The 21152-nt window shown below is 42.7% G+C and overlaps 1 protein-coding gene across 1 annotated transcript in view; it reads right to left on the bottom strand.

Moving 5' to 3' along the window:
- Positions 1–21152, bottom strand: part of fhit (fragile histidine triad diadenosine triphosphatase) — a 186759-nt gene that overhangs the window by 11705 nt on the left and 153902 nt on the right. The window contains exons 4-5 of the mRNA XM_079748771.1: positions 20630–20659; positions 15818–15886 (exon numbers count right to left, since the gene is read on the bottom strand). Coding sequence (XP_079604897.1) covers positions 15818–15886; positions 20630–20659 — 99 coding nt within the window. The remainder of the gene's footprint in view (positions 1–15817; positions 15887–20629; positions 20660–21152) is intronic.

The raw sequence follows: 21152 nt of genomic DNA on the forward strand, positions 1-21152 counted from the left end.
AGGCGTCTTGCTCAAGGACACCTCGGGACTCGGCTAGGCGGAGCCAGGGATCGAACTAGCAACCTTCCCGTTGCCGGTCAACCCGCTCGAACCTCCTGAACCAATGCCACCCACTCATCCAGTTTTCGTAATCAAATGAAGTACCCATTTGTGTAAATTGTACCATTCACTGCGTTAATGGGATTAAGGGGGAAATCAAAACTCTCCATGCCTCTGCTAAAATGCTAATTGTGAGTAATTAGCATCAATGCAACCTGGGAGTAGGTAATGGGGGTCTTTCTGTGTGGGTGGTTATATGCTGTCCAGCTTATTAAGTGTTCCATCTCTCTCCTACGTGACATTCACCTTTTACTGAGAGGGTGTAATTAGTATGCCCATGTATTCAATTTGATCTCTTAAACATTTGAACACAACATTGCTTTTACCGCAAGTCAGTTGGTACATATTGTTTTCACACATTTTCTTTAGAGGATTTAAGCATCTTTGATGTCTTTGAATACAGAATATACTTGTCCTAGCAAACGCAATCAACAATGCAATTACCGTGATGATCTATCTACATTATGAGATCTAAATAAAATCATAACATCAATAGGTACCTTTACACTGGCCGCTTTACTTATAAGGGGGCATTGATTTTTTCTCTATTTCAGGGCATCTCCATTTCTCCATTTCTCTCTTTTGTTCTAAGTCGCTCTCTGCGCCCAACTTTTCCATATTGTTCCGTCCTTTGACTTCTTTCCTTTTAGCTTCCTCAACAGAACGCGAGCAGCCCCATGTCTCAAACTACAATATGCTGCTATTGATTCATATGAACTGCTGACAAGCCTGCGCCGTTCTGGGCAGTGGAGTAAGACAAGGGTGCGGTTCTCTCTAAAACTTGATCTAGATGTGAACATAAGGAACTTGCTCTGAGGTATTAGCAGCCCAGCATGGGGTAGAGCTCAAGCATTCATAGGAAGGAGCAATTTCACAATTACATTCATAAGAATACGTTGGATTTGAATTATGCTGATGGATTTACAAGGCACATATGATCAGTGTGACATGTTCTGGTTTATTTTATTATGCAGACAGATGGTGGTAGCGCACTGGTACATGGTGGTCATCCCTGGTACATGGTGTCTATGGTGACTGATGTCCCTCAGTGAATTAGAAAGGAACCGTTGTTCTTTCATGACAGATGGTGAAGTTGAGCAGCTCCTGGGAGTCGCACAACTCAGAAGCAAGTGAGTGTGAGAATGAACAAATGGCGGAGCAACTGCACTGCACCAGCTACTGGGACAAATGCGTGTGTGTGTGGAGAGAGAGAGAGAGAGAGAGAGAGAGAGAGAGAGAGAGAGAGAGAGAGAGAGGGGGGGGTGATGGGGGTGTAAACAGAGTATGTGGTGACTAATGCCAGAAATACGACAGGGATGAGATCAAGGTTTGATCGAGATTACAGAGATCTCAAATTTCATCATATTAATTTCCTAAAAATTAATTTATTTTCCCCCTTAAATATACCGCTGAGAAATTGCACATTTCCTCTCTCGGTGCGCCTCACCAGATGTACGTTCATCATATAATACCATAAATAATACATTATTGAAAAAAAATAAAATAAAAAAAATCTACCCATACAGAACAAAGTAATAAAACAAATCACCATACAACATTGTTAAGCCAAACATGTAGCACCAAATGATAAAGGGTACATTGTATTAATACCTGAGACATACTAAAGCCACACTCAAAGCCCAGGAAGACAGACCAATTTACACCCCTTATAAACTTGCAATCCATGCACACCTTAATGCTATCGATTGACTTCCAGAGTACATTCTTACAGTGCTCCCCTCACAAACCATTCCTCAGGCCCAACTAACCATACAGGACGCATCTCCTTCGTCTCCCAGTCACAACCTTTGCAGAGTCTTCCACAACAGAGCCGTGCTGAGGGCCCCGCGGTGGCCCCAAACCGGCACTATCGCTGATTTAGAAAGGACATCTCCTCCCTTGTTTGTCATTCTGTTTTTAATTAGTCTTTTAATGGGTTATTAATTCTGCCATCTTGTGATAACAGTGCTAAGATGTGATACTGAGCTCATTAGCATGCAAATGTGTTGCGCTTGAGTTTGTAATGCACCACGGAGCTCGTGTTCAAGATGTGACAACTGGGACAGGTGGTGGGGTTCTGAGATTAAATGAGATGTCTAATCTTAATTCACTCCCTCATCAGATGTCTGAGGGTCATCAGTCATTATTATAAGTACTGGCCTTGATTTGGTTTTAAGGTAACCAAGCAAATCAGTCTGATAAATCACTTCTTATATGTTTTGATAAATAAAAATATACCAAGGACCAAGGACTTTGATAATCATAAATAACTATAAAGTAGTTCAAAATGGCAAATACTAATTGTATCTTTAACTTTTTGGTTTGTCACAGTACCATAACAACTAGCATGTGAATTTTGTCTTTGGGAGAAAGGGTGAGAAAACAAGATCTCTCCACACCCTCACATTGAGCAGAAGAAGCATGCTTGAGAGTGATGGTTCCATACGTCTCTCCCATTTACACCTATCTTTTCTGTCAGATCCATGATCAAAACCTTTGTCCCGCTGAGCTGGAAGCTGTACACGTCCCTTCGTATGCTAATGACTGTGACCGCAAGCCCTCCGCCTGCAAATTAGAGAGCTGCAGAAATGCTGCGCCTTGCAGAAGGAGAGCCAAAAGTCAGGTAATTATAACTCTCTCTTCCCCACTTCAGGCAGGTGTGTGGATTGCTAAGTCGGTGGCCAGGACCGAGGCCTTCTGAAGTAGAAGCTCCCAGCCAGATCTTGGATGTTTTTAACCCATTTATTGAGTGAAGACAGTTTTGACACCTTTGTCATGGAATCAGAAAGTCATAAAGGACACAAAGAGACTTGGAGATACCAGGGCTGTGTATAAAGTACAGAGCTATCCGGCCGCAGCACTAATGAACGTACGGCATCCCGTCAGAGAACACTGATACTGGTACAGGGATAAAGATGGCCAGGCCATTTGCATCGACTGGTTATAATTGAACCACACGGGCATAGCGGAGGGAGAACACGGGGAGGACAGTGATCAGCGAGGGAGGCTTGTGGTGGCCTCCTCCATAACTCTCGCCGGCTGCCCCCCATCCCACTGTTTACTATCCCCCTCTCTGTCCCAGCAGGGACCGGGAAAGGAAGCCATTTACAGCACGGTTCCCCAGCCTCCTCTGGCATCACCAACTCATTTGCACTACAGAGACATATTGGGAAACGGGGGAGAGAGAAAATCTGTGTTTAAAATATCCCTTGCTTGAGAAGACATTGGTTCATTGGTTCACGGTTCATTCCCAGAAGAAATTTGAGCTTGGGGGCTGGTGGCAAGCCTTCCTGCCCCATGCTCCCAACACAGCTTTGACGCCCTCCCCCTGGACCCCTGTATATGACCTGGAAAAAAACTGCTTCACCATGCCTCAACGGCAGTGGGGGTGACCAGGGGAGGAAGGTGGCCTTCAGAGAGACGGGGATCGGCTGAAACATCTAGAAGTCAGGGAGACCTGGAGGAAGAGCAGTTACCTTCAGAGCTGGGGATCGGGTGAACAAAACAGGAAGACCTGAAGGGATGGACGGTTCCACTTCACAATTTTTTCATGATGTTTAATGTTTTGTTTTATGTGGATATATGTCCTCTTGTAACATCAGGGACCATGATGGAAATAAGTGCTTGTACTTTGTCATGTTTTCCTTCTATCCCTTGGATATGTCTTTAGTCCAAATAAATCAAATCAAATCAAAATCAAACAATGTCCTGTTTTTGTATAATTCTGTTTCAAGACAAAAGCACCTTTGCTGCTTTGCAGGGATCTTATAGCAAGATGTGTTGCACTGCCCTCCATCGTTTGCCTTAATGGTAAGCAGAGTAACGCAGTTTGCTACATTTGAACATGCAAAAGAGTCCGGCGGTTTGAAGCTAGCAATACGACGGCTGTTTGTGGTCAAACAGTTCATCTACTTGAGTTCTAACTGAGTTTTAGTTCTACTGCGTTCTCTTGTGTACATGTGCAGTAAGCTTACTGCTGTTTTGTGTTGAGGTTTATACCCTTTAAAATATAAAAAAAACCTGTTGATCCCGTCAACCTACAGCCAAGGAATGGCTACATATCAAGAATCTAGGTAGGCACGACTTGGTTCAGTTTGGGACGCTTCACAAACATGTGCATGACACTGCATGAAAAGTGCATGACACACAGGCTGGTTTGTTGAGCTTAACATGAGACTTTTTAACACTTCCAAAGAACCAGTCTCTAGTCAATCTAGGTTGAATGTGGCATACACTACCCTCTGAGGGGGTTCATTCAACTCTTCTACAAACACTCCCATCTGTTCAGAGGTACATAACATGTCCCTTTGCATCTCTATCCCAAAACTGTTTACAAATCACAAATGATTCATAGCACTGGTGTGAACGGGCCAGTGGCCACAGTAGTCCAAAATAGAGGAATCACCGTTGCATCCGGAGTACAGTTGACGTGAGCTGAAGGGTACAGGCTATAACACTGCCTAAGGTTTGGGCCATTGTTTCTGGACGGTCTTCTTTGTAGCTGTTCCTAAATGGAAGTTCAATTCCATGACATCCAAGACTATTATTATATATTTCTGTTATTTCAGACTGAAGGATCAGTCCCAAGCTTTGCGACTTGATGGTTCAGTACGTTTCAGTGTTTGAGTTAGGACACAGAAAAAGATGAACTGATACAGAAAGATGCTTATCCACTTCTTCGTTCCTAAAAATAGAGTTAGGGTCACGATTTATCGGCCTCCAAGAAGAAGTTTCCCTGAGAAATGATGTGTATGTGCCAATGTGAATAACTGTGTTTGAATCTGCAATCACCATCCTCTTAAGCGAGGAAATTGCAGCTTAATAATGAATGAAAACCTTTTTTCACAACTTCAAGAGCAAACATTCGTTTAAACACAATTTCCACGGGATACAATTGCAATGGTTAAACTCTTTATAAATCAAATTTCAGAAAAAGAGCAGAAAACAACGTGACTCATTTCTTTGGAAGAATATAAAACTAAGTAAATGTTAGTAAATTATTAAACACAGAAGGCAGGAGATGTGAAGTTCCAGCAGAGTGGGATATTATTTGTTATATGATATACATTTATTTAATTGTTTGCATGGTGTGTGTCACTCTATTTGATGTTTATTGTCTGCATATGTGTTGCTCTATTTACAAGGACCATTTAGAATCTCTCTTCAGATCCTGATTTAGAAACAGTTGTGAGACCACATGCAAAGAGAGGTTTTATCCACCATCTAACCTGATGGGAACGGGGGTACAAGAGCCAGAGACCATTCTTTAGCAGAGCATAGACCACCTTCAGAGATGGTACACCCTTCATCTGAACAGAATCTCCTGCAGAAGTGTTGTCAACCACATAAAGCCAGACAGGGGATCAAACCCAATTCCAGTCCTTCCAACTGCATTATTAATACGTGACCGCAACATATCTACAGCAGTGTGAACTAAACGGGTACACCAAGGACTTCAGATCTCTGTGAATGTGAAAACCTAAACCTATCTTAATGTGGGGATCTCTGGCCCTCCTTCCAAACAGGGGGTTTGAGTACTTGGGTCCCTTTCTGGATTCATATTCCTTTAGGCTCTAGATACAATGTACATTAATTCAAAATTGTAGAATCTAGATATTTCTCTCATCACACAGGGCATTGTGAGAAATGTACACTGTACCAATAAAGTACATATGCTTAATAAAAGTACATACATAGTCAATAGCAGTCACACACATGATCAGACAACACTGAGAATATGGACAGGACGGACAAATGTACAAGGGTAAAGGACGGGCAAATGCTCATATGCATGAGTTGTAGTAGATGGGTTAATACTAAACATGATTATTATGTTATCATCAACCACGACAGCCCGAGTTCCAAATGACTTCATTACAGGTTCCATGTACACACCATGAAGGAGAGCAGATGCTCTACGTAAGCAGCACCTCTTCCACAGCAGGGTGGAGAAATGGCTCCAACAAACAGAAGAGGATGCTTACAGAGGGGAATCCCAACTGCAGAATGGCTTCATCCATATATTTGCATGAGAAATGAGACACATTGAGAAATATACTGAACCACACTGACACTTAACTACCAAGGCAGAATGAGTTCAAGTTGCAACTGCTTCAATGTGGAACGATATCTTAAATGTTTCAGGCACTTTACCTTAGGTTCTGCTGTAGAACAACATCTTAAGTGTTTCAGGCACTTTACCTTAGATTCTGCTGTAGAACAACATCTTAAGTGCTTCAGGCGCTTTACCTTAGGTTCTGCAACAGGACAACCTTTGCGTCCATCAAGAGTCCAAGCGCGTTAAAGGTGACAGAACTGAATGAGAACAAAACTTTGTCCTCTTATGTTAGGGCAACGTTATGGTTGAACACTTGTCATATGCACCACATTTCAACCCAGCTGTTTTGTCATTTTAGACAAGTAGCTCCAAAAAGCTAAGATTTGCTTTCCATTACTCCAGGGGACATGTTGGCTTTTGCTTCCCCACACCTTTCTTGCGTGACACTTAACCTCTGCTAATACGCAGCTTGAGGAATACATATAGGAATGGGGAAACATGTCATTTAAGCCATGACTACACATCCTGGTGGTACTGGAGCACAGGGCTACGAAATCAAGGGCAAGCAAATCAATTAGAATTACATTGAAAGGCAAATTGTCATTTAAATAACTTAAATCTGGTTATTGCTTGGTAGACCATGCAGATTCTATCCATTAGGGATTATAAATAGTGTAAGCCTACAGCAGATGGTCAGCTTCAAAGAGAAACAGATGTGAGAACAGCTCTCTCTTTTTGCATCGACGGGTTCCCGTTATGCATGCATAAAGGCTCCTGTTACTTTGAACGCTTTATTTGCTATTTATTCAAACGTCAACACAATAACTACAAATGATGGAGCTGAATTGGACTGAGCACATATGACGCGATTTCAGTTTGGCAAAAAACATAACTAATTCTATTCCAATCAAGGTAAATATTCCAGGTCTCTAGCCAGCGGATAAATCAGTTGAACCAATCAGGATCAGGCATCTTGATCTAGTCACCATGGTGCTGTCCACGTTGTAGGACATGGTGGAGGAAACAGCATGTATATGTTCCTCAACACACTCTTACTGCATCCGTAGTGGTAAACTACATTTATAGACCTGTTATTATCTATTATATGATCACATACTATATATATTTATCATTAATCTAAATAGCAATCAGCACTACAAGCCAATGTTTACTTGCCCTGCGGTACGTGACTATAGGTTGCTTTTGATAACATGGAGGTTATTATTATAATAAGTTGTAATGCTACTGTTTAGCTTTGGATCCCAACTTTCTCGAAAAGAAGTGAAGCCAACTTTCAGTAATCGAACAGGGAAACAACCTCAGAAACAAACGTCTGAAAAACATGGACGTACAAGAACATACACGCATTTATCACAATCCCCCTCATCCGCAAACAGCCTTGTGCTACACTATTTTACATAGGGATTACAAAGTAGAACTCCAGTATAATTGAATCCTGAAAATAAACATAATATTTTGGTGAAAGTACGGAGCATTAGCTCGTCTTCACAAGGCTAGGTTGACCAGTCCATCTGTCATTTTCTCAGAGTATTATTTCAAATGGCTAAATGTTTGCATGGTGGCTGATGTAAATAGTTTTTCCTCTTTTTCACAACAAATGGCCCTTTAAAGTCAGACAAATACCATACAGCACATGGTCAGCCAGTTGTAACAAACACATTCACACATGTGTAGACTTAAACCTCCTTGTAGTCATCAAAAGAGACTGTAGCTTATATTATTCACTTACTAGTACTCCTTGTTGAACACTTAACCAACCCAACCAATGTGACTTGCTAAAGTATAGACCAAGCTACAGATAGACAACATCTATCAGACATATCTAATTGATATGTCTGAATTGGAACTGTAACACAGCCTCTGTAAGGAGCGAGTATAAAGGCTTCAACTAGCCGTGGAAATATACCTCATCATGCTCTTACCAATCTACATTCAGTCATGTTTACTGAATATCTCCACGATCTTCCTACATTTTCAATGAGTGACAACACAAGAGTTGCTCAACGGTTATATTGAAGGACTAAACTTAGTTACCTTTGCCAATGATATATTGGCTAAGGTTGCTTCCTGGCTCTGCAGATTCATTACATTACACACATACAGGTGACCTCTAGTAACCCATTATGTTCCTGCTAATCCTGACCCATATGTATGGCAAATTGACAGTAGAAGATCTTCGATACACATCATTATATGGTGAAATGACCAATGAACAGCACATAATGTCTGTTAACAGAATCGTCTTTATTTAATTTTTATGTTAATGGTTGTATGAGATTGAATGAACTCACTCAAGTACCTGGTGGTGGGGAATAAATCAGTACAACTATTATATAAATATTAGTGCTGTCAAGCGATTAAAATATTTAATCGCGATTAATGTCATAGTTAACTCGCGATTAACCGCACATTTTTTTCTATTCTAAATATCCCTTGATTTCGTGCTGCCTTTTAGTGAGATCAGAGAGTGTTATGAGAAGGACAGTAAGAAGAGAGACCCGCAGTGAATTCAACCTGGTCCACTTTACATCGGGTAGGTGCATGACAGTGGTAGGCCTACCGTGAAACTTCAATAGCCCAGGCTTTTATTTGTTTCAATCAATGAACCTTCGAACAAAACTCTTGCTCAGCAAAGATGGGAAATACTATAACATTTATTATTTAAACCAGTATGAATATTCCTACCGTACGTAGGCCAATACAGATTACCAGGATATCGAATAACGCCTACACACATACCAACACACACACACACACACACACACACACACACACACACACACACACACACACACACACACACACACACACACACACACACGCACAGTGGCGGAGTGGTAATCGGGAGAGTCGGGAGAATTCACGGTGGGCCGTTAACGTTTCGGGGCTGTCGGGCTGATTACTGCGGGATAACAATATTGCGTTTTTAAAAGTTCCTTGTAGCGCCGTCCGTTAGCCTGAGCTGTGCGCCCGCAACCTCTCACTCACTCAACAGACGCATCACTCACAAACTGTCAACATCGCAACCAAGTCCATTTTGTCTTGAGGGGAGTAACTGAGCGGCCCCTCCCGAAGTGGTACAGCCCAGATGGGCCTTGAACTGCGATTGGTCAGAAAGACGTTACAGCTAATGACAACATTGAACTCTCGTGCAGGCTCGAACAGAGTGACACACACACTTTCAAGGAGTTTTTCACCCGCTCCGTATCCTTGCTTGCCCCAACAAGTTTGTGCGGCGTGCTTGTTGTTTAGTTTCCGGTGTAGCTAGATCCGGTATGGTGTTGTAGTTTTTCTAACGTGACTAGTTATTGCTAGACAGCAGGTGAAAAAACGACAACGTTTGCCAAGCCAAAAGAGCGTTAATCACGCGCTAAAAAAATTAACGCTGTTGAAATTGGTTTGCGTTAACGCTGTTAATAACACGTTAAACTGACAGCACTAATAAATATTAAATATATATCTTAAATAAGAATATGAATAAATAAGGTTCATTCCACACAAAGATATATATAATAATTGTGAGCAACACACCTTTTTTATAACATAAATAATATATTGGCGAACAATAATTATCCCATGTCAGTCAAAGAAAACATTTGAGCAACTTGCGATGCCACTCATGGGAGTTTTTGATTGAATACAACCTCATGTAGCCCTACAATTAACTTGATGTCAATCAACGAAATATATCTAAATTAAGTATATAAAGAGCTCTTTAAAATAAACCATTTGCCATTTTAATCTGGCTCACTGCAGAAAGTAGCAGAAAGTCCACTTTCCATGAAATCCCATTTTTGAAAGTTAAGATACTTGGTAAAGGCGGCTGAAAGTAGGAGACGGGCAGAAAGCACTTCTAGAAACGATGCTGGAGATTGAGAAGAAGTGGAAACACATGCTCAACACAGACCAGGGAGGTGATGCTGTCTCCCAAGAAGTGAATGAAAAAAAATATATGTATAAGTTATAAAAGCTATGCATAAGTCCCATAGATTCTCCCATCGATTCGTAAGGACAACTCAATTTTATGCTGAAGGGTTTCTCAATGCATCATGATGATTGTTGGGTCCCCTCCCCAATGTCTTCAGACTCCGCTGATAGCATCCTGGGGCCCACTCCTGACTGGCTGGTCTGAACTCTGCTGAAGACGTGTAGTTTATCATTGTTTTTACATTCTCATTCTCCCCTTCTTTCCTCCATTTTAGAACACCAGAGGAAAAGATACAATGAATACATTAACTTTGTATATTAACAATGAAAAAAGGAATGTTTGTCAAGATAAGAAGAAGAAGGACAACCTTAATATTCTCTGTTTGGAAACCCATTCTCTGGACTAACCCATGCTAACCTGATGCTAACCAGAACCCATTCCACTTTGTTTGTGGTGCCGAGCTTTGCCTAAGGGCAGGGCAGGAGTTAAATCCTGCAGGGTTTTTGGGGGGGAGGGGGGGGAAGCACCCTTAGGAAACCAAGGTTGAAACGGTACATGCTAAATTAACGGGGGAACACAGTGCTATCCACCTAGCTATCGAGCCAAATAACACTATACAGGTTATAGAATGCGAGCCATGTTTTGAAACATGTTGGCATAGCTATCCACCCTATACACTACAGACTAAAACAGCCCGTTTTGGATTGAGTCAATCAAACCGAGCATAGGACTGTATCATGGACCCCCCCCCCGATCTTGCTTTGGCCATCAGCCTCCAAAGTGAGCCCTCATCCAGCAGTCCACCAATAGTCTACTGATTCTGTGGTTCAAGGAGAGAGTTGAATGGAGTAGAAGCCAGCCCATCCCCGGAGCCGTTTAGTGTCTCAATAACCTAATGAGCTGCACACACAGGACGACCTGCACTCGCAAAAATGACTTAATCAGAACAGGGAGACCACTCCAGGAGTGCCCTCTGACCTCACCTCCCGGTGCCACCTTCTATTACCCTCCCGCTGCCCCCCTGGCTCCTTACTGCTCCGTCAGTGCTATCAGATGAATGAAGCGGCCAGTCAGCGGCGATTGCTCATCATTTGTGCGACAGTGGCCGGGGTCGGGGGCATGTTATGGATCCCCTCCTTAATCTAAACTATCAGCTACCCCCAAACCCCACCCCATCCTGGGAATGGAGATAAAAAAAAGAGACAAATCAGGGACCTTTGATAAAAATGTTAACTAGGTGAGTGTCCAGGTGATGAATAGCGGGCTGTCACCAGCACCCAGAGAACATGAGGATGCATTGATATTTCTCCTTGTTGCCCTGCCATCCAGACACTAGGTTCTCAAGACCTGGCCCCCTCCCACAACGCCACACCCCACCCCCTGCTCTGCACTACCTCATAACCCTGTCTCGATGGATGATCCATCGAATACAGGAACCACCATGTGTGCCTCACTCCAACAGGACCACTACGTCCAGACATGCTTGCAGAGAGAGAGTTCCCAGAAGAGGAACGAGCAGATGACGCTAGGACAAAGAGGGCAACACGTCTCAGACTACAGATGTCAAGAAGGTAAACAAGCAGGAACATGGCAGTATGTGCACATTATCCTAATAGCCTGGTTATAGAGACAAACAACAAAAGAGAAAACTGGGAAGCTATGCAGAAAAGAGGTCAAAATTGCAGAACAAAATCATACAGGAACATGAAAATGGGACACTGGGCTAACCAAATTGTTTGATGCACCATTAGTTGTAAAAAGACACAAATACCTGAGGAACTTAACAACTACGTAAGAAAACAAAGCTATAATTGCGTTCCTGTCCCTGAATGTAGTACTTCTCAAGAGAGAGCACTCTCCTGATGGTTCAGAGCTGCAGGTCCACGGCTGTACCAGACTCAGTAGCTACGACTTGACCCAGTTGTGGGTCGGATGAAATCTATTAAACATGAAGGAGAACCACCACACAAAAAAAATCAATAACACACATAAGGACAGCTATGACTGCAAACGGTTGTACCTTCGATGTTTGTCTGCTGTGGGGAGGGGGGTGGGGTTATGTAAAAGGGGCAGAGTTAATGCCACGGCTATAAGGCCTAATTGATGAAAATAACATCATTACAACATATAATCATGAGCTGACATTGTTTGCAGCGAGCATGGCAGCAGCAGTAATTGAGTTACTGGTGTTCCCGGAGGAGCGGCGAGAGGAGGGGCAGAGTGCCATTGACTTTGTTTCTCCAGGCTGTTTTGTCCTGATTAAATAGCCTATTCCAAATAATCTCTCATTACGCATGAGGACTGCTTTCATAGGCTGCGCGTCTGTGTGTGTGTGTGTGTCTAATACGAGGAGATGGTTCTCAGCAGAAGAACCCTCTGGGCTATGTCGCGGCTGTGTCAGCGGTACTCAGTTCTGGGAGATGGGAGGAGATCAGATACTGCCATACTGATAAAGGTGTGGATTAGAAGGAGCCAATGAGCCTAAGTAGCACCGTCGTTTTAAAATAAAATAAAACGCTTTCATTAAAGTTGAATTTACATATTCACGAAATAAGCCTGATCTTTGTTGTCATTAGGATTCAGCCACGATGACGAGGTAATCATCACTAAATGCTGCAAGAGGTATGTTCCTAAAGCAGGGTTAATATATCTAATGCATAACGTTTTCATTGTTAAGTATAATTCTAGATGATAATACGCCATGATCAACGCAGAGTTCTCTCCCTCAGAGGCGGCAAGAGCTCATGTTGCCATGACAACGCTGGAGCTCCAGAGGACAATGGATGCTTCTTTCTTTTCCCATGTTAAGGCTTGTAACAAAGTATTGACTTCAACTTAAATGACCTCTTCCACGACGACTAGGACCACTACCAAACCAGTAGTTGACCAGCGAAGACCCTTGACTGTGGGGATTCTCTGTGCGGGTTTGATCATAAGGCTGGGGCTTTGATTAGAAAAATGAATTGTTAACCTTACTCAATGGCATAGACACTCCCATAGTCTGTTGGGGGATATTTAGCCTTCATCGTTTTCTTTGTGTTGGTTAGAAGTTACAATGACCAAATTTAAGTGAAAGCACACAGTCATACAAAACTCACCAGGAGAACATAGTGATACCGAGACATTATGCTAGAGGCATTGTTTTCATAAATAAAAGGCTTAAGAATGTTAAGAGTTGTGCTATTTAAAGATGAGCTGTATGATGCCAGGCTTTACTTTGATACAGGAGAGGGTAAGCGCTCGATCCGCTATCCGGCGTCTCTAAGGGACAGTAATGAGTTTAAAGCAAACCCTGGAGGGTAATACTGCGATCATACCACCATTTACAAATAAACAAAAACGTCATATTGTGGGGTGTTATTTGTTTCCCGGGGAAAACTATCAGTCAGTGTCAGTAAACTCCTGTGGAATGCAAACTGTAGTTTACTACTCCAGTAGGGGAACCTTAGTAGACCGTTTGAGAATACTAAAGGGTATTTCTGAATTTGTAAAATTACCCCTTTAATACACATCTCAGCTGATTAATTTGGTTTGGGAAAGCCTCAGGAACGCAGAATGCTGTGAACCCTGAACGCATCTTGATAGCCCTTAGCAACATCATAAGAAGTAAAAACAGATCTTTCTTGTCCATCATTTCAACTGTCAGAATTCATTTAAAGTGTATTGGCTTCAGAAAGCATCGGGACTGAAATGTTGACATAAAGGTGACGATTATCTCTGAAGGGACTGACCAGCTCGCACTTCAAAGTCCCAAAGGAGAGTAAACCAGAGGGGAGGGCAGAAGAACCAGTAGCAGGACAAAGAGAGCCGGCTGAGGTAATGGGACATCTGGTACATCAAAGGAGCATATCCACCTCAACACAACCAGAGACAATCTGAAGCCACAGACAACATAGACAGGGAGCAGGAACTATTCCACAGTCAGACGACTGCAGCTGGTGTTGGTAAACCGCCTGTGTATCTTTGACATTTAGCGCTCTACACCTGCATGAGATGTAGTGCAATAAATGTGGACCACTCTGAAGAGGTATTTGGACAACGGTTTCGCAGTCTTTGCAGGATTTCCCCTGAGAACATTACAATATTATCAATCCACCTTTCATTTCCAAAATGGTTTAATTAAACAAACAAGATAATTTAATGAAGGCAAATCTATCTGTAATTGGTTAAAACAAATGTTATATTTGAGAGGTGCTTCTTAAGTCATTGTAACACCCAGCTCATACGGCTGCCCTCTGATGCCTCAGTAAAAGACTCGGTAGGGTCAGAACTTCATGTAAGACCTTAGCTAGAAAATGATCAGGACACTAGAAAGGAGGCTTCGTAGGCTACATTGTGCAATGTTTCAATGAAATAGTGCAGAAGCAACAGTGCTATTCAAGAACATGAAGACAAAACACACTTTTCTGGAGGACAAATTGACAGAAAATGGGAAACCGTTGTAACTGAAGTCTATTGCGCTCATTAAGGACCAAGCTGTTATCAGTAGAGCTGGGCATGTGATAGGGTCACCACAACTGAGTTGGGGGGAGGGTGGTTCTTGAGAGGACCATGAGATGAAGCACTGTGGTGCACTACTGGCCTGCCCTAGTGCTGCGTCCTCCTTTCCTAGAACGTCACATAGACAACACATTGCAGACGCAGCACACTTTCAGAGCCCAAAGTCCAGCATGTGGAAGACAGAGGTTCAGAGTTCGTTTTTCTGCAGCAAAAAAACAAACCATTGAACTGATTGCTTATGAAATAGATGTCATGTTGTCATGTTTGGTCAATAACATACTTCTGCATAAAAGTACCAAGGTATAATGGGAACACTGAAGTTTTCATGCTCACTGAAGAGCTTTTACAACAAAGAACCAAAGCCAGTTTGCTGGCAGAGACGGAGAACAACATGAAGAGCATAGCGACTCTCACAATAACCCTGGTGATCAAATGCTAATTAGAACACACCTATTTATATTTCCCTGGCAGAGAACTTCTGGGGAACACTGCTCGTGTTTCTGGTGCCTCGGGCGCGGCTGGGGTCAGTACAGGGAAGTTTGTTGTCATTAGAGGCGGTTATTAGAATATTCATATCATACACAGCCATTCATTGATATTCATTTCCTGCAAACTCTGTTGTTACAAATTCAAAATGTCACGGAGAAATGGGAAGCACCTAAAAGGCCTGTTATTCTCTCATTCAAGTGTTGTGGCTCATTGAACGTGCCGCCGGCTCCCTGGGGCTGCAGCACACTGATATTTGTTCAACCTTATCCCTCCTGTGTTTAATTAAACTTATTAAGAGCCACAGGTGTGTCACTTCATTAAACAAACATTGCTGTCATGGTACATGTGCAACAGTTGCAGCCCATTATATGCTTTAATGGAATGCCAGTGTTCAACCTTTTGAAGGGAAGAAACACAGTGTTTACCCTTCACGGGGTGAAGGTGAGCGCTTGATTCCTCCGGCTGAAAAGGTTGCTCAAGGGCCGTTATTTGTGTTCATAATATTGATATTCTAACACAGCTGCTCAGCCATCGAAACCAAGCAAAGAAAATCAATGTTCAGTACAATAGATGAGTGGGGATCAGAAGTTTAAATGCTGTTGTGAAACTGATGATTATTATTATATTAAACATCATCGGAACGTTTCATACAATTTAAAATAAAATACAATTTGAATAAAATGAGTCTGTGAATTTTAAATATATTAAAATAATCTCCATACCTCATCGTAGACGCTGTCGTTCCGCTCAAAGTCGCCAACCTTCCGCGGGAGGATATGGACATGCACGTGCTGGAACACACGACCACGGTTTACGTTTGGGAAACACAGTATTTTTAGGACCATCTCCAAAGAGCGCTGTACACCTGGGAAGGGGCGACAGAAGCATGTGACAAGAGGCGCTTTCCAGAGACGCTGTTTATTAGGATGCAGAGCAGCATTCACTGTCATACCACAAGTCACTGGAGGCCCGGTCGCAGAACAACACAACCCACCGAGCATGTTACATGGCATACCGCTGAGACTCTTTATTTTTATGCCTTAACAGATTTAATTGGCTGTGTTTCTTTAAAGAGTTGCACATGCATAACCTGATGGATGTGGTATTAGTGGAAAGATGAAAAAGGGTTGGGACTTTTTTCTCTGATTGCTGATGAACAATGAAATGCTTTGCATGGCTAATATGAAAAAGTATAGTGTACATCAATAAACAAAAGTTGTACAAAGAAGAAGACATTGGTATGCGCAGGCTAAATAAACATATGGAAATGTTTCACAAACAACATGACGTAAATCGTTTTTGAGTTTCAGATGCAATCCACCATCAATATAAAAGGAAAGGAAGAATTTGATTTGGTATTCGGTGGATCCACACACTGAATATGTGGTTTGAATCTCCATTGTATTCTACATGTTGAGCAATGTTTCCAATGCACATAACTGGCCGTTTCCTCGCTTCACCTCATTTTACGTTAGTGTTCATGTAAACCATAAATGTTATAATAAACTAATTGTGGAGCCTTTTGTTGATTCCTTAATTACTACAGTGAGGAACAGCGAAGAGAGGGTGAATAAGTGTTTATAAAACAAGATAACATGTTTGGAGGCATCTGCTTTGTTGCCTTGTACTTTCTGTCTAATTAAGTCATTTGCATAATGGATGCATTATTAAATTTGCCTACCTTGAGGAAAACTTTGAAGCTGAGAAAAACAAGGCGGCAGAGCTATTCATCAAAAGGCCTTTCTAAACGGGCTGAGAAGATGGAGGCCTGAGACAATGTATTCACAGGGGGTCTGTGGGGGGCCAGAGCCACTAGCATAACTGATTACCCCGAGCACAGAGATATCACACTGGAGAACAGACCTCAACGTGCAGGCATTTCAGTAAGTGTACCATATGTGCAAAGAGGTGACATATTTTAATAGCTCTGAAGAAAAAAAGTAACCTTTTGGCAACCGCTATATTTCCTGTCCATGAATCTATTTCCTGGTATGAACTGAAGAGGTGGAAGGTACCGGAGCCAAGCGCTCATGTTGCTTGTCACCTTTCATTGTTTCATTAGGGACGTCTTTTCTGAGACGAGGAAAAGAGAAGAAAATGAAACATAAAGTTGATAGGGGTTGAAGTTGTCATTTTCAATCACGGCGGCGTGATTGCCAGAAGAAGTCTGGCACCGGCGAGTCGGGGAAGACGGTTAAATTGCGGTCACTCCCCACCGCATCCTTCAGCTGGCCTTTGGAGTCCTCCTGATGCTACATGGGTCACACTGAGGGAGATATCGCATCTGTCCTCCGCTTCTCCCCAAGGTCATGCATGCTCAGCAGGGGAGCAGGCCCTGCATACAGGCTGGGCCCTCCAATCACCTCGCTGATGCATGGGCTTATCTCTGCACGGCGGCTTTAGTCTGTCAACCATTGCTGCCTGATTGACTGACGCACAGACACAGTTGAGTCGGCATCTCAGAGTCCGTTATTCGCACAAATCAAAACAGATGTGACCTGATTAGTGTTGTTAGTTCATAAGTGTGCGGCTGTGGACACAACCAGGCAAAATGCCTACCAAAGAAGTGTACATGTGTGGATGGTGAGACAGGTGAGTCAGACAGGCTCCTCAATCAGCTGGGGTCTTCATTAAAATGGAAGGGGCCGCGAGTCCAGCAAGACACCAGGGAGAAACCCTGATTAAGGAATGAAGGCAGGGGAGGGACGAGGGGAGGGACTGCTCCTACAACAGTGAACGGTGAAGGCCAACATCACCTCTTGGAGGCCCCATTGTATCTAAGGACTGGCTGTACCTGTGTTTCAATTAACTCTCCAACACAACTCTGCAGGGAAACGCAGTGGCTGGAAGCTTCCACGCAGCCTCTACTGATGAGATTATTTAATGTCACAGGCTGATCGATTCAATAAATTCTGCATTCATTAATTTGATACATTGTGAAAAAAACAAGCACGTTAAGGAGCACTGCTGGAAGTAAGATGAATAACTAAGCTAGTAGTGAATAATATGTCCAGCTATGTCACTGTTATGATTATTATTTGGATTATCATTATCATCGTTTTACTACTATTATTATGCACACTAAAATTAAAACAGTCAAAAAATTCATTAGTTGATTGATTGAAATATAAATGTGTGAATTATTATTATGAGTACAAGTCCCTGGGGACACAAAACACGAACATGCCTGTCTACATTATTTATGTCTGTGAGTTTAGCTGATGAGTCAGAATGGGTTATTTTGCTCCACATATGAATTATATAACGTGTGTCAGTGATGCCCAACGTGTAGCATTGCCTTTTACTCTCCCTCTATCATAAGCAAGAATACCCACACATACAAATACAAATACATGCTACAACAGTACGCAGAAGTGGTGCTACAAGGGAATCTAGATTCATAGTTTTTCAAACTAAAGAAAGAAAGAAAGATGTACCATGGCATCAGAGAAATGGCTCTGCTTATGACAGTTAACCTTTTGTCTTTAAGACCACAGTAGAAACAATTTAAGGGAAAGGCCATTTTGTCCTGGACCCTCAACCTGACTGACATTTAACCATTTCAGATGTAATTACGCTCAAGCCCATATTTAGATAAATCACCGCTTTTAAAGAGGGAGGGTTTGGGGGAAGATGTGCAGTTAAGGGGAGGATGTTAAAGGTAATCCTTTATTTTACCATTCCTTCACTGGGCCCCTCATATATCCCTTCCTCTAAGACATCCAGATAAAGCCATGTTTAGAATCAAACAAAGATGTTCAAATGCTATTAATTAAGTCAATGTAGCATAGTTAAAGGTCCCATGGCATGCTACTTTCTGGATGCTTTAATATAGATACTAGTAGGCCCCAAACACAGTATTTGAAGACGTTCCCGAAATTCAGCCGTGGTGCAGAATTACAGCCACTATGAGCCAGTCGTACATTGAGCTTTCCCCAAATACGCCGTTTCGGTGTCTGTAGCTTTAATGCAAATGAGGAGGAGAGAGGCGGGTCAAGGAGGAGGGTGGGGGTGTGGCCCTGAGCAGCTTGCAGCCACGGTACAATGCACTCTGTTTACAGTAGATGTATCGCAATGGCGAGGCGCACACAGCCTTTAGCCGTGATCTGTAAATATTCTACAACACACGGGAGTCCTGGAGCTCTATATCTAAATAATATCATATAATACATGAATATCTATATCATATAATATATATTATCACGGCCAAAAGCTGTGTGAGCCTCCAGACGATATTATGAATCTCAAACGACCGCGTCGGGTTCTCTGACATCTCTGGTTCTTCCACGTCCACATCAATCTGAAGTAGACTGAACCACGACATGGAGGAAAAAGGGATTGTTGACCGCGGTTGTCTCCTGCCGGAGCCTCACCACCTCGGCAGTGGTCAGCGCTTAGGCACCACCACCTCCTGCAGCGCCGAGGCGGTGGTCCCTCGGCAGAGGGAAGCGGGGCTTAAGCGGGAGACATTCGCCGCCAACAATCCCTTTCTCCTCCATGTCGTGGTTCATGTACTTCAGGGAGTCAAAGCCAAAGTTCCTTTCCCCCAATTCATTCTCAACCATGGCTGAGATAACCCCCACTACGAGTCTCGTTGTGGAAATACCAGACACGAGAGTCTGACGTGTTATGCGCCATAACACCAACAGCAGAACAGTTATCCAAATAAACCAGATCACCTAGTGCTCGTTTTACACCAAACGCAGGTTTTAGTCACTGGGGGACCATAGGCAGGCTAGGGGAACTCATATTTATGTTAGAAAACCTCATAAAGTGAGATTTCTATGCCATGGGACCTTTAAGGTCTGTGGTGCACCACCTCACTTGGCTCCATGACCTGTTTCACATCCCCTGCTCTAGGCCTGGCACCGGGCTCTACCAGCGTCTAAACACAAAAAAGAACTTAACTGAACAGAATCTGAGTTCCCTCCAGCACAGCCCCCTCCAGGTGCACCTTGGCGTGGCGCTCTCTCTAAATGGTCAATTCCGCGGTCACGTGGGTCTTCAGTAATTGCTCCCCCACTTGGCTAAGCAGCCAGGAGGGAGAACGGACTCCACAAATTAAATCCACTCCAAGAATAAGAAGGGAATTGATAAGAGGATTTGACGGAGCATCCCTTTCTGATGCTTCATGCCTACTGTGAAACCCTTAAATAACAGAATTAGAAGTCAATCACGGCTTTCTGTCGTCCATCACTTTAAATTAAAGCAAATCTTTGACTGCTTGGATTGAGTTTGAACACACTTGGACTGGGGAGGGCATCACAGGAGGTGGACTCCATCTCAGAGTTAGGTTCTCTGCATAAGTGACGGCTGACCTCTGACCCCAGCGGGTCCTCCGCGCTCCGCCGCGGTTCATCCTAGAGCCCTGAGCCTCGGCGCTCCGAACAAAGCTTCCAGAATGCACCTCTCAATAATTCAGCAATGCCAAGAGTTTAGAAGCCACAAATGATGAACAATGATTATTTAATGGTGTGTAACAGTTACGGAGGCTTCATGGCGGATTTAAAGGCAGTGAATTATTAAGTGCTCACCTTCACAGTTTGGCCGGCTTCAGGGCCGTCCTGGTGGGAACAGAGGGAGGTAATTAGGAAGAGTTTGGAATTCAGAAATATTAACATTAATAATTCATACAGGATTATACTTTCAGATGAAGCACGGCACCTTACTTTGTGTCCTGTATAAAATTGAAATAATACAAATAAATAAAAGATCTTTGCCTCATTGTCTCTTGCTTTTCCTTGAGTTTAGTACGTTGTGTGTGTGTATATATATATATATATATATATATTTTTTTTTTATATGATCAATATCAAATTATCAGAGACCAATATATATTATTTATTTAAAATTCATTATGTCCGGCTAGGCTGCTAATATTTGTAGATTTGTATATTCATAAGTACATATGAAGAAACATGCATGCTTAAAAAAATGCTTTCCTCAACATGAACATTGTTCCATGCTGTAGCATGCGTAGCGCCCTGCTGTAGCATGCGTAGCACCCTGCTGTAGCATGTGTAGCACCCTGCTGTAGCATGCGTAGCGCCATGCTGT

Source organism: Pollachius pollachius (assembly GCF_949987615.1).
Source record: "Pollachius pollachius genome assembly, chromosome: 12".
In the NCBI taxonomy this organism is placed as follows: domain Eukaryota; kingdom Metazoa; phylum Chordata; class Actinopteri; order Gadiformes; family Gadidae; genus Pollachius; species Pollachius pollachius.